Here is a 17,614-nt window from a genome sequence, read left to right as displayed (position 1 = left end):
AAAAAACACAAGTATATATGTATATGTATATATATATATATATATATATATATATATATATATATATATATATATATATATATATATATATATATATATATATATATACAAGTATATATATTTGTATATGACAAGAAATTATGCATATTTGTAGTAAGTATCTATACAAATTTTGATTGTGAGCTGCTTGATTTAATATGGTATGATAAAAAAAAAATTAACTTTTTTACTTTTTAAATAAACTATTGACATAAGTGAAAGTTTTATTAGTAAAAAATGAGTGTTCTAGAAAAGTGTTCTCATGATCATTATAACTTTCATAGTTTTTTTATCTTCATTAGTTTAAAAATTATTGTACCATAATCCAAATCATGTATATGTATTAGGACTATGACAAAATGCTCACTTTATGTTGTGGCATTAATTTTAGATTAATTCTTTTATTAAATGAAAAAAATCAGTTGAACAATTTTGTTTTTAACATCTAAATAAAGAGGTGTTGAATAAATAAAAATACTGTGTTGTTCAAAATTCAAGTGTACATTTAGATGCAATGAAGAATGTATGTCTCCAGCCAGAGTTTGATTCCTTCAAGATTTTGTAATTGTTCAAAACTATTTTACATTGTCTCATTTTAAAACCAATTTAAGGTAGCCTTTCAAACCATAACTTTTGAAAATATTGCTTAGCTCAAGTCTAAATGCACGGTTTTAACTTAAGCAGAAAATTAAGTGAACTTGAATGCTGCTTAAATAAAAGTATTCAGTGAGAAGTTTTATTAAATTTGAATTTATGTTTCTATTACAGTTGCGTTTTCTTTCCTGATTTTTTTTTTTAACAGTTTGTTTTGCAGTACTATGGAGTTGTCACAACTTTTATATTTAAACATTAAGATTTATAAGCTCAACTAAACGTTTAGTAAGAGAAGATTTTGTTAATATATATTACTCTTTTAGTAATTGTAAAGAATAATGTCATTAAATTTAAGCACTGAGTTTGAAGCTATAAGACATGACATAAGTACATTGTTTTCTAAGTTTTGTGAAAAGCAAAGTGTGCGTTTTGAAGATTTTAGTTCAACTTGGCGTTCTATGAACTTTACATATGTAATGATGTCAACATTTCGAAGCACCAACAGTGCTCGGATGCGAATTATTGAACGAGTTTTTCGCGCAGCCAGTGAATATTTGTCAACAGACTCTATATTTTTATACCGGGTTGCTACAGTTTATTTACTGTATGCTGTTTACTTTAAACAGTTTTCTGATAAAAAGGTTTCTATAAGAATGACTCCAAAAATGTGGAAAGATATGCTTGAATTTTTGAGAATAGCAATAGAGCATCAACATTATGATGTGGCTTTTGTTGTCAAAAAACTGATTTCTGCAAAAGCATTTATTTTTGTTGCATTTCCAAAGCAACTTATGTTTGGTCGCCTTGAGTTTATGATGGGAGTTCAAAGTGACAATGCAGCAAGACTAACCTTCGAAGTTGATCCATATGTAAAATCATTAGCTGATGGCAAATTTATTGATTTGATTTCAACTACACATGCTGAATATGAAGAGGTGAAGCATAAGTTGCTAAGTGAATCTAAACAGAATGAAAGGAGTTTGCTTTCTAAAAGGTTGTTCTACTCTAACTCTGATTTCCCCAAAGATTTTAAGAAACTACTTGCTAATAAAGAGTCCCTTGAAACTCAAGCTATTGACAAACCTGATGCACTAGAAACAGTGCAGAGACCTTCTTTAACTCCTTTGAATGAATTAGCTTTGGTACAAAAAAATCAAGTTCCAGGAGTGAAACTTCCAGAAAGAGCTAATATCCTTGCAAAAATCAAGGAAAAGTCATGGAAAAGTGATGCCACAAAGAAAAAGTCTAAAAATGATGTGGAAGATATTGATGAAGAAACTGTTTCAATCTCAGATCTATTTTACAAAAGAAGTGCCATGCTCCAGGTATACAAGAAGAACATTGCTAGAAAACATGCCAGTGGTCTAAAATATAAAAAAGGACCTCAAAATCTTAAGTTATTATAATTTTTTTTGAGTTGATTTTGTAATATTTGCATGCATATCCAAGTTGAATGTGTATATATATATATATATATATATATATATATATATATATATATATATATATATATATATATATATATATATATATATATATATATGAATAGATATGGTATAGTTTTATGAGTTTAGTTAACTTTATTTTTAATTCTTCCAGTTAATTGTTATTTTTATTGTTGTTGTTTAAAATCATCAACTTTAAATAATTAAAATGTTATCAGATTGAGACTCTAAATCTATCTTTATATCAGGCCCTTAGTTGATTGTCAACATCTGCTCTTACAAGAATGATTATCATACAATAAAATTTATATATATATATATATATATATATATATATATATATATATATATATATATATATATATATATATATATATATATATGTATTGTTCTCTTCAGGGAAAGTTAAAGTTTTCTAAGTGATAGTTTGTGTTCAAAAACATACTTAGCAATGTAATTGCTACAATTCAGATGTGGTTAAAATACCAGCAAGTTAATGCTAAAATGGCTTCTTTTGACCCAAGAGAAAGTAAGTTGTCATTTTTGGTGAAATCAAAACAAAAAAGTCTTGAAAACTTAATATTCTTTCAAGATTCACTTAGTTGCTTTTTTAAAGATTTTGTTGAAAAGGTCTAGTTAAATAATTGTTAATAAGGTTTTCTGTGTGATTTCCTAATTTTTATTTGATACTTTTTATGAATACTAATAATTTGTTCTGATTTTATACATTTTTTCAGGTACTCTGAAATGATTTTTACTGTGGAAAAATTTCCAAATAAAACCCTTGTTTTAAAAAAGGTTCCTTTAAATCGTGCTATTTTGTGCCAAATTCAAAACCTAGGTATAAATGCATGCATTATGCCTTCAGAGTTTGACCAATGCCTAAGAATGCTGCATTGCATTCAATTAAAGAAAGTATAACCAATAAAGCAAATGTAGAATTAAGTAAAAATATTTTGTTAGTTAAACCCTATTTTGTTATTTAGTGTTCTGATTACTGTGTTACGGTAGTTGTTGTTTTGTTTTGTTTTTTTCTTTTTAACCTTTCAAAAAGAATTGTCAACTGTTCCTGCCTAAACATTCTTCATTGCAATTAAAAATGTTTAGGTACATAAGTATATTATTTGATTTAGTAATGAAAACAAAAGAAGATAATTTGCCAAAGTATCACTTAAAGAGGTTTGAGCCAACTCTACGCACAGCTTTGTCTGTAGTTGTACCATTAAATTTGAATCGTCTGAAGAAACATAAACAGAACATTGAAAAGGTTTATGGCATTTTTCTTTTTAATTAGAATTTTAATGGCAAAGCAAAAAAATTATAGAAAAGTTTATTCACTTATTAAAGTATGTAAAGTAATACTTCAATGTTTTAATGGGGGTTCTAGCCACCATAGTACCTAAATACTATTTTTAACATTTAGTTCAAATATGTTCTTAGTTTTTCCCCAGCATGTTTCTGAAATGAGGCACTATATTTTTATGAGGTCTTTGTTGCTTTAAATATTATTTACTGATCCTAATATAATTGCTCTAATGTTTTCTGTTTTAGATAAGTATATTATTTCATTTTACTGTCAGAGATTTCTTTACATACTGATTTTATAATGTTGCTGTTGTGGAAAAATTATTCTGATATTTTCTGTTATTCTAAGTTATTTCAAGTGATCTAGGCTAAATTTATCTATTGTAATTTGGATGTTTAATTGGTGATAGGGCTTGGGTACCTCATCTGTTGTGGTTGAATGGTTTATGTGAATAATTGATTACAAACTAAGCAATAATGCCCTTTATTTTTTCTCCAATAGTAAGGAGAGATGATTTATCCTGATAATTGCTATTTCTGTTGAATTTATATAATAATTATATTATAAATATATTATATTAATAATGTATTATATTAATATAATTTCTGTTTAGTTAATAATTGGATTTACTGTGAAGAACAAACACATCATTCTTCACCTCCAATCAGCTCTCTTAGGCTCATGGCACATGATGATAAATTTCCATTCCCTATTCCACCATCTCGGAAGATAAAAAGTTAAAATGAAATCTAGATCTAGTGATATTGAAGGCCCTTTCAGAATCAACTGAAAATCAATCAACCTTCACAGGTCTATGCATCATCAGAGTGGCACTTGTTTAACTCCTCAACCAGAGTTTTAAAGGGAATTTTGTTACACAAAGCCACAAGCTGTTAATGGGTATGCAAGATTGATTTAACAAGTAATCTTACTTCTACTGTCTTTGAAATAATCATGCTGGTGACAATTGTTATATGACTCTAAAGTGGCTTTTAAGGATGAACAGTTACCATCATATTTAAATTAACATGCCCTCTATCCCACACACTGCCTGAATTAGAAAAAAACTATAAGTACTTTAAGATGCATCAAGAACTTCTCAACCTTGTTATTAATCCCATTGAGAAGCAACAACCAACGTCAGGCACCAAAAGCACTAAAATCTTGCATGACAGCTTAAAATCTCATGTTACAAAAGTTTTCAGAAAATACCTGAACAACAAGGGTATTGTAGTAATCAACCATCCCCCATACTCACAAGACTTGACAACTTGTAGTATTTGGCTTTTTACCAAAATTAAGCAACATTTGACTGGCAGTAAATATGTCCAAAGCCTATTAAAATAGACTAAAGAGTCAGTTGCCGCAATACCCAAAAAAGAGTGGCTAAAAAACATTTCAGAAGTATCAGGAGTGAGTGCAAGTATGCATAGATAATAAGGGCTAACACTTTGAACATTTAACTAGTTAAAACTTACTGTTATCTGACTCTTGTTGTTTTAACTCATTACCATTATTACTTTTGGATATCCCTAAGTATTATCGCCTACTGAATGTCTGCTAGGTTAATGCAAAAAAAAGTTAACTTTAGTAGTTCTTGTGTTTTATTCTTCTAGTAAATAAACAAATAGTTGTGTATAGTTTTCAGTTTATTTGGATAGTGGTAAAGAGTTAACACTTCATATCATAAAAAAAAATGACAAAAGAGGCTCAAATTTTTACTCAGTTTGCTAACAAAAAATTAATGATGATCAGCTTGTGGTGATTAATGAAGCCTCAAGAACTGCACTTGATTGACATGGGTCATATTCCTCATCATGGAGTTCATCTCTAGCTCTTGAGGTTATGCAATGTACCAGATAGATGACCAAGCCATTTATTTTATATAAAATTTCTTCTCAATCCTACGTTCATATGACCAAGCATGAAATAAATGTTTCTTTAATATTTTTATGTTTTATTTATCTCCGTTTTTTGTTTATCAATACTCTTTGTAATCCATTTAACTGCCAATAAATGATTTCATGTGCTTTAAATGATTAGTAGAATTCAAGGCAATTAATGTTAGCGTTGAAAATTTAGCAATAAAGTCTCTGTCTCATCATGTGGTATCTCAGTAAGGAAAGATTGTCTTTAGTTTTAATAATTGTGTTAATCAAAAGCTAAAAGCTAAAAAAAGCTAAAGGTAAACATAATAAAAACATGGGAGCTGCTTCAGAACAAAATTTGATTATCAGAGCTTTTGTTAACTCAACCACCATGTTTTGAAATTGCTTGTGCAGTGTTGTTAACTTGCAATTGTAGTGGTATGGCCTTGGCTTCAATTTTTGTTGTGCCAGTACAAATGACTGGCTTTGGCTGTCCATCATGTGAAACAGGGATTATGTGCATCATGAAGAATGGGATAAGAAAGTGAGTTTTTTCTAGGTTCTATGTTCCAAGAATTTTTTACATTTGAACTTAATTTAAGTACCATTATTACCCTCTGGCTCATATAAAGCTCCAGAAAGCTCTTGAAATTTTCACAGACTCTGTTTTTGATTGTCATTAATTGGTATTACAATTAATCTCCACTAGACCACTTTATAAGATTTTGGCATTTCCGACAAAGAAATAATGCTTTTTCATCCTTTTCAATCTGATACCTATGTTAAGCACAGAGCTGAATGACTGTTTTTCTTGGTTGTTTGGTTTCTTGTCCTCACATCGACCAACTGCAGCTTTTATAAACATCTCTGCTATACCAAAAGTGTTGTTTGCGTTATGCACTATATTCTATATATTATAAAAGCTTTATTTAGTTAACCATCCAATTCACTGATCATTTTATGTTGGTGGTTACTACTCAGTGTATGAATGATGTCCACACAAGTTGGAAAAGCTGGAGAAAAGAGTTTTTATTTTCAGCTGGAAAAAAAATTTTTCAATGATGCAGATTTGTTGTAACTGGCTATTTTTGACAGTTACTATGCTTGGGTAAAGATATGAAAAGTGTGGCACATGATTAAGATTGGTAAAAAGATCAGGGTTTTTGTCAAAAACAAAGTAAAAAGTGATAATGTGATAAATTAATAATTTCTTCTTTTTAAATAATGGCAAACATAGAGTCTTGTCGTAATTGCAAGCTTAGCTTAAATTGTAAAATATTTTTAGGTTTGAAAAGTTTTGGTAAAGAGTAGCAAAGTTTTTTTACAGTTTTTTCTAATTTAAGCATATTTTATAGTTCTTTCAAATGACTAATGGGTCATTTCATGTTTCAATCATGTCTCAAAATTAACTGATCTTTACATTATTTAAAGTTTTATTTTACATATATAAAACATAATTGCAAAATTTTGGCGGTTTTGTTTTATGTCACAATCTTCTTGTTATTTATACCTCAAATGTTTTTGAGGTATAAATAATAAGAAATTTTGATTTAGAACTTGTTTTTACATGTTTCCAGGTATTTCACCTTAAAATTTGTGCATTAAAAATTCCAAATTGTTTTTGAAAGAATATTTTGATCAAACATTAAAGAGATAAAAGCAAGAACACAATTTCTTTGACTAGACCTAAGATAGAGTATTATTATACAAGCAACACTCTCCCTAATATGTACTATTATGCAACTAAGATAGAGTAATATTATACAACCTTCATTTTTGCTCCAAAAAATCCATAATTTTTAAGCTAATAGTTAAAAATGTAAATTGGATAAACAAGTCTTTAGAGCATCATCATTGAATCCCTTGAGTAAGAGTATGTGTTCCTTGAGTAAAAACATTCTCAAGGTGTTCAAGTCAAAGTTTCTCTTCCCCAATGTTGCATGAATGTTGAATCAGTAAAATTTTAGCTGTAAAAGTATGCTGAATCAGTAAAATTTTAACTTCAAATATCTCAAGAGCTGTTGCATGTATTTATTTTTTAAATTTTTGCAATAATGTTTTATTTATTACAATTAAGGTAAAAATCAACTAATTTTGAGGTGTAAGAGTGACATGGAACATCGTGATGTTTGAAAAGCAGCCCAAAGTTTGTACTTTATTTGATATTGCTGGTTAAAAACTGAAAAACCAAACTCTGTTAATTTAAAAATTGGATGTAAACATGCTGTGTACATTTTGTGTTAGATAATGGGAATCTGTTTATGTTATTAGTCAGTAGTGTGGATAGGACATAGTGTGTAAAGGATGTAGGTAGGTTGCATATTTTTCCCTATCTAAACTACTCACATAAGCAGAGTGAACATGAACCAGGACTCTCATGTAATTAGTCCATCATTAAATGGTGGGTTTTTTTTTAAGTATCTAAAGTTTATAGAAATTTGTGGTCAAGTTTTTTCTGACCAGCAGAGTACTCTTTTTTAGTTGATAAATCAGGAAAGTGCCTCCCTTTTTGTCTAAATAAGATTAATAAACCTTTAGGGTGATTAAAAATTAATTATAATTAAATTAGGGTTGGTGTACCTAATGTGCCCTAACCTTCCAAACTTCCAAATATCCTATTAATACTTTTACCCTATGTAATGCATACTTACGAATTAGAAAATAATCAACATGAATTAAGTGTTTGTGTAAAAGTTGTAAAAGTTTCTATGTATGAAACTTTAAATTCAGTTTCTTTTTCTGTTTAGCTTGTTTATGATAAAAATTGGAAAGAGTTAAATAAAGAACAGATAAATGCATCAAGAACTGTGCAAGTAAGAATGTTGTTTCAAAGCCTTAAAATGAAATTACCATGTTTACCATGTATAAGTTGAGACTTAAAATTATTTGAAAAAGTAAAAAAATTGTTCCTTGAAAAATTAGGAAGACAAAAGTATTAATCTATGGAAAATACACCAAACCTATACATTTTTTGTAAAACATTTAACTAGTATTTCCAGTTAAAACTAGGAAGTCTCATTAAAAAATGAGGCGACTTATACATCAGTATAAATGGTAAATAAGAGTTTAGTAAAAGTTGCTTTTACATGTCTGAAGTTAACATTGTTTTTAGTTGTGCAAAGCAAAGCGTTTAAGTTCAGTCTTTTATTTTTTAATTTTGTCTTTAACATTTTAATATGGTGAATTCGTCATTTAATCTTTTAAATTTGTCATTTAATCTTTTATAAGTCAATCATTTTTTCTTAAAAGAACAAATTGTTCAGTGTATCTGCAAGATTCATTCTAAATTAAAAAGTTACTTGTTTCTTGAAATGAGTTTATTTTTCACAGATTCGCTTTCTCTGCTAATCTTTGATAATTCAACAAAAGTTTGTCCCCATCACAAAATGTTTTCCAAAATGATTTAATTAAAAGTATTCTTTGAAATTTTTCTAGCAACTTCAGGCAACAATACGTGATATGGAAAAAATTAAAGATCAAATTCTATATGAAGATGTTGCTGAATTTCAGAGACGCGTTGCTCCAATGCAAAACGAGACTGCAGCTGCTATAAAAGAGTTTGCTGATGTTCAGCATATTTTAATCAAGGAAGTAGAGCAGTCTATTTTGCAGAATAAAGGTTTTTATTGTTTGTGTTGTATAAAAAAAATTAATTGACACTTTGATGTATGACATGTTGCTGCACTGACCTGAATGTTATTTGTTATATTTATTGTATGTTATTTACTATTATTTACTGAGTTTTAACTTAAATTGAATTTTTGTTTTTACTTATGGATAACAATTATATGAATGTAATTATTTAAGGGTTAGGTTCTCAAGATCCCAAACAAATTGATGAAAGTCAATTGCTTTATGATATCCCATTGCTTGAAAGCAATCTGTTTAAGGAACAATTACTGGCTGACCATGTTAAAGACCTTTATTTACATGACTCTTACCAGATGCAAGTTATCAGCAGTGATCAGCAGATCGAAGAGATCAGTGCTTGTCATTCATGGGATGAATTAAGGGAGGTTAGAGCCTATTTTTAATGTTTTAAAAAATGTTTAGTTGTAAACATCCAAATAAAAAAAATTTATATATATATAATTACATTTATTTTTATATAATTACATTTATTTTTTTGGAAATGATTTCCCTAAAAATAAATTTAGAAAAACCTTTACTTTATAAATTTTTAAAAGCACAAACGTTTTCTCAATTCACTTAACAGTGAATATTTCTTTAGGTAAGGTATATATATAAATATGAATGGTGTTCATATCTTTTTCTGTTAGAGTTTGGTTGACTTGAACTCACTTGTCCACGACTTTGCAACAATTGTTCATGTGAGTTCTTAAACAGTATTCGCTTTATTTGATTTTCTGTAGGTAATTTTTTTTATTTTAAAGTAAATTCAAAATTGCTATAACAAATAATTGTACTCTAGAAGATAATCTCAGGTTTTTACTTGAGTTCTATCGTTAGAGTTTTTATCAAGATTTTTTAGCATAAGAAATTGCTCAGTTTATATGTGTGATCCTGCAGTTCATAATATACATGTGACCATAGTTCATAACGATGTGATCATTAAATTATAGCTGACAAAAAGTATAAATTTTTTTTTTTTTTTTTTTTTTTTTTTTTTTTTAAGGGAGGGGGAGGGAGCTTTTTTACATTTATAGAGTTATTTAAATGACTCTAATACTTTTTTGTTGGGCACCCTTTAAATCAGGATTAGGCTGACATGTGAAGTCGAGTCCAAAAAAAAGGAGAATGCAGTTGAGTTCATTTCGTGTTTTCTAAGTTTTTAGCAGATTTTGTTTTTGTTTTTTTTTTTTCCTCTTTCTTTTAAATGACCACAAGCGGTTTTCTCTCCGACCAATTAACTTTGTAGCTGTAATGAATAATCTTTTGTGATGATCCTGGCCACGATGTTGTCTTTCTTTCTTTTTTTTTTTTTTCTTTTTTTTATTTTTATTATTATTATTATTATTATTATTATTATTATTATTATTATTATTATTATTATTATTATTATTATTAATATTATTATTATTAATATTATTATTATTAATATTATTATTATTATGCTTTTATATTATTATTATGCTTTTATATCAGTTTGTCAAACTATATAAACTTTGTCTATTTATCAAAAAGTTTTGCACATAAATCGTTCTATTTTTTTCTATTTTATTTGTGTTCCAATTTTTATGCTATATAGGGTAAACAATGTCTAATTCTATGAAGAAAAAAGTGGAACATTTGACATAAAAAAGTGGAACGTGCGTTTAACAATTGTTAATTAGTAACATAATTAATATAAGTATCAGCAATATGTTGATAGCATCACGTGTAGTGTAAAAAGAAAGCAAATAAAAAATTTATCAGTTTTTTATCTAAAATTGAAGTTAGTGAAAGTTATTGCTAAATTTAAGTTGTAATTGGTCTCAAAGAAAAAATTCAATTCGCTTTAACATAAACATAGAATGGAAGGAAATTTTTAAAAAATTTGTTATTTTCCCATTTCCGCATACTGGTATCGGACCGAAAAAGGTCTTCTACTGATTTTATTGCCCACTATATTGCTATGTTGCTATGCACGGTATTTACAAGTGTTCTCAGATGCAAGTTCAATGTAAATGCAATATTTCTTTATGCAAAAATGTTATAAATGTCATCTGTTCTCATTTGATTTGTATTTAAGTCATATTTTAATGCTTTGATAACAGAGTCAGCAGGAGGCAGTGGACAGGATAGAGGATAACATTGAACATGCGTCGGAGAATGTTCATTCTGCTGCTACATTTCTTGCACAAGTAAGGTTTTTTTTTCATTTTAGACAAATATTTAAATATTTGTCTTTAAGGTGTTTAAAAAGCGCTTTATTTAAAAAACCTACGATTATTGAATTGAAAGCTTTTTAAAATGATTTTTCAATATTTAATGTTCTTTTGTTTTAGGCGAGTAAGTATAAGGCTGCCGCTATACCGGTCGCCGGTGCTGTCATAGGTGGTCTAATTGCAGGTCCGATTGGTCTTTTGGCAGGATTCAAGCTTGCGGGTGTGGCGACTGCTGTTGGTGGTGGGCTTGCAGGGTATCAGGGAGGGAAATACTTGAAAAAAAGACATGATGAACGTGTTGAGCTTGAATTAGAAAATCTGAGTAAAAGAAGAAACTCTCTCGTGAGAAATTCACTCAGTGAGAAACTTAGCTGAAAAACATTGAAATCTTCTCTTTAAAATCGAAAATTTTGCGTAGATAGCTGTTCTCTTTTTTTTTGATAATTCCTGTGATTTTTTTTTTTTTTTTTTTTCTAACTATTCGATTTGATTTGCCGCAGATTTTTTTTCAATTATATTTATCGAAAAGCTGGAATTTAGTTTATGACGTCATGGATACTGTTATTTAATGTACATATTTCCGTGTACTTCATATTTCAACTTATAAATTTTTCTTAAAAAAAAAGAAATTTGTCTGGAATTGTAAAAATGTTGAACTTTTACGAATGTTGTTTTCAGTTCGTAAAAAATAGCTGATGGATATTTATGGCTTTGATGTATACTACCGTGACCCTTTGAATCGGGCCCATTTCCTTCAACGGAAAGCCGAAGCGTGTTTAAACTGTGAACAGTATGACGAAGCTATTTCATTACACAAACAAGCAGCTGAGGATTTGCAAATTTTGTTACAGAATTTGCAGAAAGGCGTCCCTAGTGCAAATGCTGTGTTGTCACTTCAGCTTCAAATTGAGGAAAACTATAAACAAGAAGCACTTATTGGTTTGCGAAAGAAACAAAACAACGAGTCAAAACTAAGGCGGAAAAATTGGTTAAAGTATGATAAAGAGCCATTCCAAGATATAACTTACTCAAATTCCTCGATCGAAAGCTACGACAGTTCTGATTACATATCAACGAGTACTTATACAAATGACGGGAATTCTGAATACCGAAGAAAAGACGATGTTAATAAGCGGGACGATGTCATCAGCAAAATGGTTGTTCTGATAAAACAGCAACAAATGGAAATTTTATCTCTTTCGAAGATTTTACAAGAGAAAGACAAAGAAAATCTAAAATTGAAAGAAAAAATCTGTATTTTGGAAAAACACATCCTTGTTATGGATACTACTTCTTTCTAATCATCTTTATCCTTGATTATCTTTCCGAAGTTTTAAAAGTTTTTAAGGATTTTAGTTGTGTCACTCGCATGACCAAATGTCCTGCTTTATATTTGCTTAATCAACAGAAGAAAGATATCTTGTGAATTACCGCACGGCGAAGTCAACGACAAAGCTTACGAAAGGTTTCTCTTCGAATATATGTTTGTGTAATCTTTTATTCATAAATTTTATAGTTTTTGAAATCAGAAACACTTGCATGTCAACCTATTTAAGTAATAAATGTAAATATGCGCCAACTTTTAGTTGCGTTGATTGTAAGATTTTAATTGAAAATATTGTCATTAATAAGGAAATATTTTCATTTTATAATAACGAATTAAACGTATATTATTAGATATAATATTATTAAATATAATATAATGTTATGATTAATAGTATTATTAAATATAGAAAAATCCAAGAAATCCAAAAAAAACTTGTGTTTGGTTTTAAAAAAAAAATTACGAAAACATATTTATTTTATCTTTTGATATATTAGATATTCAATAATACAAGACATTAAAAACTGGATACTATAATAAGAAGGAGAAATGGAAAATACCTATAAACTGGCATTTCACAAGTTATGCTTCATATAGTAACATACACAAATATTGCTGATATTTTTAAAGCAAAATGTTTTAATAACTAGTTAACATAATTTTATTGAACTCGTGGTTAACACATGGCTATAAAGAAACCTGTGAGATATCTGTGAGATACATAGAATTTTTGAGATACATATAATACAGGGATGTCCAACCTTTTTACAGTAAGGGCCATTAATTCGTTTCAAAATCAACTTGAGGGCCACAAACATAAAATACCCAAAATATATTATTAAATTTGAAGTTTTTATTTAAATTTAAATAAACAGTTACACTCATAGTTAAGGTTCAAAGTGAAGTTATACAAAAGTTCGATCAATGTGAAACTTAACACTGTTTTTTTTTGCATGAATGATCTGTCTGCTTTTATATTTGATGATGCAATTCGAAGGGTATTAGTAAGGTGTTCATCTGTCAATCTATTTCTCTGTTCTGTTTTTACATGCTTCATTTTTGAGAATAACTGTTCGCAGTTGTATGTGCTTCCAAAAAGTGAAAAATATTTAATAGCATGTCTGCACAAATGAGGAAAAACTTCAATGCTCATGTATTTTTTATAAAATTCTAACAATTCTACTTCTTTGTAGGCTTCTTTAAGATCTTTATTGTTTTGCAATTCTATTAATTCCATTTGAAATTCATTTCTGTCTCAGCTTTGATGGAAAATGGATGCGCAAATAAGTCTAACTCATTTTTTTCCTTTTTAAAATCACAGAATCTTGTGTCAAATTTATCAATTAATTTTAAAATAAGAGTACAATATCTTTCAGAGTCAATTGTAATAATATTTCTTTCTGATAATGCCTTGAAATGGACAAGTACTTTAGAACTTAATTGTTGTTTCAGAAGTTTTAATTTTAAAACAAATGTTTCTACATTTTCAAACAATTTACTAATAAGTTGATCTTTACCCTGCAACTTAAGATTTAATTCCATTAACATCTGAGTCATGTCAATCAAAAATGCCAAATCATTCAGACAGTCAATATTTTCAAGCAAGCTTGTGTCTTTCCCTTTAATTTTTAGAAACAGCACTAAAGAGTTTGGATACTATTTCAGGTAATAGTATCCAAACTCTTTTCAGAGTAGCAGCTCGACTAAGCCATCTAACCTGGCTGAAATAAATTAGATCTTCAGCCTCACTACCACAACCTTCAAGTAATTGTTTGAAATGTCTGTGATTAAGGCCACGACTTCTTATAAAGTTAACAGTATGAATAACAAGTTCCATAACATTCTTCATCTCCAATACTTTTGCACATAACTGCTCTTGGTGTATAATGCAGTGATATGAAATAATTTCATAATTAATGGATTTCTTAAGTAATGCAATAAATCCAATATTTTTTCCTGTTAGTGCACTTGCTCCATCTGTAGTGACACCACAGAGTTTCTTTTCTGGTAATTCAAATTTCACTGATGTTTTTTTCACTTCAGAGAGAATATCTTCTCCTCTTGTTGTGTCCTTCATATGATTAATATCTAACAGTTCTTCAATTACTTCAAAGTTACTAGTTATACCTCTAATAAAAATGGCTAGCTGAGCAGTATCACCTCTGTCTGTTGATTCATCCAGTGCCAGACTATAGGCTTCACATTTATTTAATTTTTCTTTTAATAATAATTCAATATTTTTTGATAGATCTTCAACTCTTCTAGCAATAGTCTGGTGCGAGAAGCTAAGATCTCCAACAGTAGGTGTTTTTTCAGGACATATCTCTTTACAAAATATTTTTAAACAGTTTTTTAATAAATCTCCAGTACAAAAAGGTTTACCACTTTTTGCAATAGCTTCTGCCATAAAAAACTTATTTTGGTAGCACTGTAAGAGCTAATCACTTTAGTTTTCATCACTGATTGTTGTGCAAGAAAAGTTTTCTTCAACAATTCAATCTTATCAATTCGAAATTGGCCTTTAAATTTGTCATAACTTACAGCATGTTTTGTAGTGTAGTGCCTGTTCACATTATAACTTTTACACACGGCAATTTTCTCCAAACAAATTAGACATATAATAGAATTACTTTGTTCATGTAACAAAATAGTCAGTTGTCCAAGAAGGATTAAATACACGACCCCAATGACCGCTTTCAGTATCACATCTACGTCTTTTAGCTGAAGCCATCTTTATTAAATATATAAAAATAATGTTTTTTATTTAGCGCGCGTTTTATTATTTCAAATGCGGATTTATATAGCGAAAGTATAATCGAAATCGAAAGTATAATTCGAATTATAAATATATAAATAATATGCTGTTGCTGTAGAACTTATTTTATTATTGTTATTTGAAATTTTTATTAAAATAAAAATTCAAAATTAATGGACCGTGATATGCGGGCCATCCCATAGGCTGACGAGGGCCACCTTCTGGCCCGCGGGCCACGCGTTGGACAACCCTGATATAATATGTGAGATACATAGAATTTATAATGTAGAGAAATATAAAGAAACTATAAAGAGCTATAAAGAAACCTGTGAGATATCTCTACTTTATAGTTATGACAATCACGCGATGAAAGTAAATAAAAAGTGTCAAGGAAATAATCAAGAAAAGATGATAAAACTAACGTGACGTAATATGTAAAAAAATAACGTGACGTAATATGTAAAAAACTAACGTGACGTAATATGTAAAAAAAATACCATAGAATTTAGGGGAAGATGGCACATTGAATAACAAAAAAAATTTTAATTGAGATATCTATTTTCTATTAGCATTTTTAAGATGAAATTTAGAGATATATTCAATTTAAACAGATTTTACTGAAGTTTGAATGCAAAAGATTTTGGTCAACAGGCTTCATCATAATTTTAGAACATGTAAAAATGACTGTTGATGATATAGTGTTTTCTTAGTCAACGTAATGCTATACGCTACTCATGCGCTGTTGTTAAGTTTTTAAAATGGTCCATACATAATCCTGTCAAGAGACTGTTGTTCATTAACTTCAACCTTCGGATGAAAATGTTAAAATCATCGTTTTAAACAATATCCACAGAATCTGTTTATAAATGACGTCATAAATGCTTAAAATTAGCAGTACTAGCTCATCCTTTGCACATTTGATTTGCGGAATGCTTCAGGTGCAGTTCAAAGTTTTTGGCTGGTACCTGTTGAATAAGCGACATATGAAGTTCCTTTATTTTTTATCATCGTTTTTTTTTAAATAAACTCGTGGTTTGAACACCGATGGCAAAAAGCATGGACGTATAAGAGATGGACGTGCAGCTCATTGTTTTACATCAAAGAGGCCGCAGAAATCAGCGAGTCATACGAGTTTCCGACAAACTCTAAATTTTCACCCGTCAACAAAAAAAACTACTAAAATGGCTGGCCACAGGTTTAAAATAGAAACTCTGATCACGTGGTATTAGTTTAAAATATTACACTAAAGGGTGGTTAAATTTTAAGGGCCGATGTTAAATTTGAATAAAGCACAAATTATTAAGGAATTTATTGTAACATCTTTTTATTATGATAATATGGTATGATTCAATTATGTATGGAATAAAATATCGGCCAAATGGGCGCCGCGACCTCGGCGGCACACCTCCATCCGATGGTGCAAATTTTTGATGACGCTGAGGCATAATTGAGGTTCTATGCCGTTAATACATGAATTGTTGCTGGCTTATCAACGTACACCTTTTCTTTAAAATACCCCCAAAGAAAGAAGTCCAACGGTGTCAAATCACATGATCTTGGCGGCCAATTGACATCGCCAGCATGTGAGATAACACGGCCATTGAATTTTTCGCGCAAAAGAGCCTTTGTTTTGTTAGCTGTGTGGCAAGTGCCACCGTCCTGTTGAAACCACATATCCTCCACATCCATATGGTCCAATTCGGGCCATAAAAAGTTCGTTATCATCTCACGATAGCGAACACCATTCACAGTAACTGCCAGACCGGCATCATTTTGGAAAAAATATGGTCCGATGATGCCGCCAGCCCATAAACCACACCAAACAGTCACTCTTTGTGGGTGCATTGGTTTTTCGACAATCACTCTCGGATTAACATTCGCCCAAATGCGGCAATTCTGCTTGTTGACGAAGCCACTAAGGTGAAAATGGGCCTCATCACTGAAGATGATTTTCGTCGGAAATTGATCATCGATGGTTGCCTTTTCTTGCCACCATTCTGACCATTGACGACGTTTGAGATGGTCAGTGGGCTTTAGTTCTTGGGTCAACTGCACTTTGTAAGCGTGTAAATGCAAGTCTTTATGCATAATGTTCATCATCGACGAGCGTGAGAGGTGTAATTGTTGGCTACGATGACGAGTTGATGTGGACGGCTCTTCAGCCACACTGTCGCGAACAGTAGCGATATTTTTGGCAGTGCGAGCTGTACGAGCATGCGCTGATCTTTTCACATCTCCTACAGACCCGGTTTGCTCAAATTTATGCACGATTTTTCCGATTGTACGCACATTTGGACGATTAAATTGACCGAAAAACTCACGAAGTGCACGATATGCATTTTGATTTGAATGCCCATTTTCATAATAGGCCTGAACAACTTTAACGCGTTGCTCGATTGTGTAACTTTCCATGGTTCAAATTGAGTCAGTCTGAAATTGAGAAATGACACATTAA

General features: G+C 29.9%; 4 protein-coding genes across 4 annotated transcripts; 3 read left to right on the top strand and 1 right to left on the bottom strand.

Annotated features, from left to right (window-relative positions):
• Nucleotides 1–275: 275 nt before the first annotated feature.
• On the top strand, nucleotides 276–2,081 carry LOC145186074 (snRNA-activating protein complex subunit 1-like). The gene has a single exon (XM_080062135.2). It carries the CDS (start codon nucleotides 972–974, stop codon nucleotides 2,037–2,039), a length of 1,068 nt encoding a protein of 355 aa, XP_079918261.2. The 5' UTR covers nucleotides 276–971; the 3' UTR covers nucleotides 2,040–2,081.
• Nucleotides 2,082–2,467: 386 nt separating this feature from the next.
• Nucleotides 2,468–12,716, top strand: LOC145185685 (syntaxin-17-like). Its single transcript, XM_090097967.1, has 8 exons — nucleotides 2,468–2,607; nucleotides 3,212–3,345; nucleotides 8,000–8,065; nucleotides 8,688–8,871; nucleotides 9,060–9,268; nucleotides 9,533–9,583; nucleotides 10,970–11,056; nucleotides 11,201–12,716. The coding sequence occupies exons 1-8, from the start codon at nucleotides 2,550–2,552 to the stop codon at nucleotides 11,453–11,455; spliced, it is 1,044 nt and encodes a 347-aa protein (XP_089954093.1). The 5' UTR covers nucleotides 2,468–2,549; the 3' UTR covers nucleotides 11,456–12,716.
• Nucleotides 11,776–12,716, top strand: LOC145185686 (uncharacterized). The gene has a single exon (XM_080061668.2). It carries the CDS (start codon nucleotides 11,776–11,778, stop codon nucleotides 12,379–12,381), a length of 606 nt encoding a protein of 201 aa, XP_079917794.2. The 3' UTR covers nucleotides 12,382–12,716.
• A 1,309-nt stretch (nucleotides 12,717–14,025) lies between these two features.
• Nucleotides 14,026–16,604, bottom strand: LOC145188295 (general transcription factor II-I repeat domain-containing protein 2A-like). Its single transcript, XM_090097530.1, has 2 exons — nucleotides 16,565–16,604; nucleotides 14,026–14,621 (listed from the first exon to the last, which is right to left on the bottom strand). Exons 1-2 carry the CDS (start codon nucleotides 16,602–16,604, stop codon nucleotides 14,026–14,028), a joined length of 636 nt encoding a protein of 211 aa, XP_089953656.1.
• Nucleotides 16,605–17,614: the final 1,010 nt, after the last annotated feature.

The sequence above is a fragment of the Hydra viridissima genome, unplaced genomic scaffold (genome assembly GCF_058129835.1).
Source record: "Hydra viridissima isolate aposymbiotic clone 2 unplaced genomic scaffold, HvirCarnegie_v1 scaffold_9, whole genome shotgun sequence".
Lineage (NCBI taxonomy): Eukaryota > Metazoa > Cnidaria > Hydrozoa > Anthoathecata > Hydridae > Hydra > Hydra viridissima.
The sequence above is the reverse complement of the archived record's forward strand: the minus strand, read 5'-3'. Positions and strand labels throughout refer to the sequence as shown.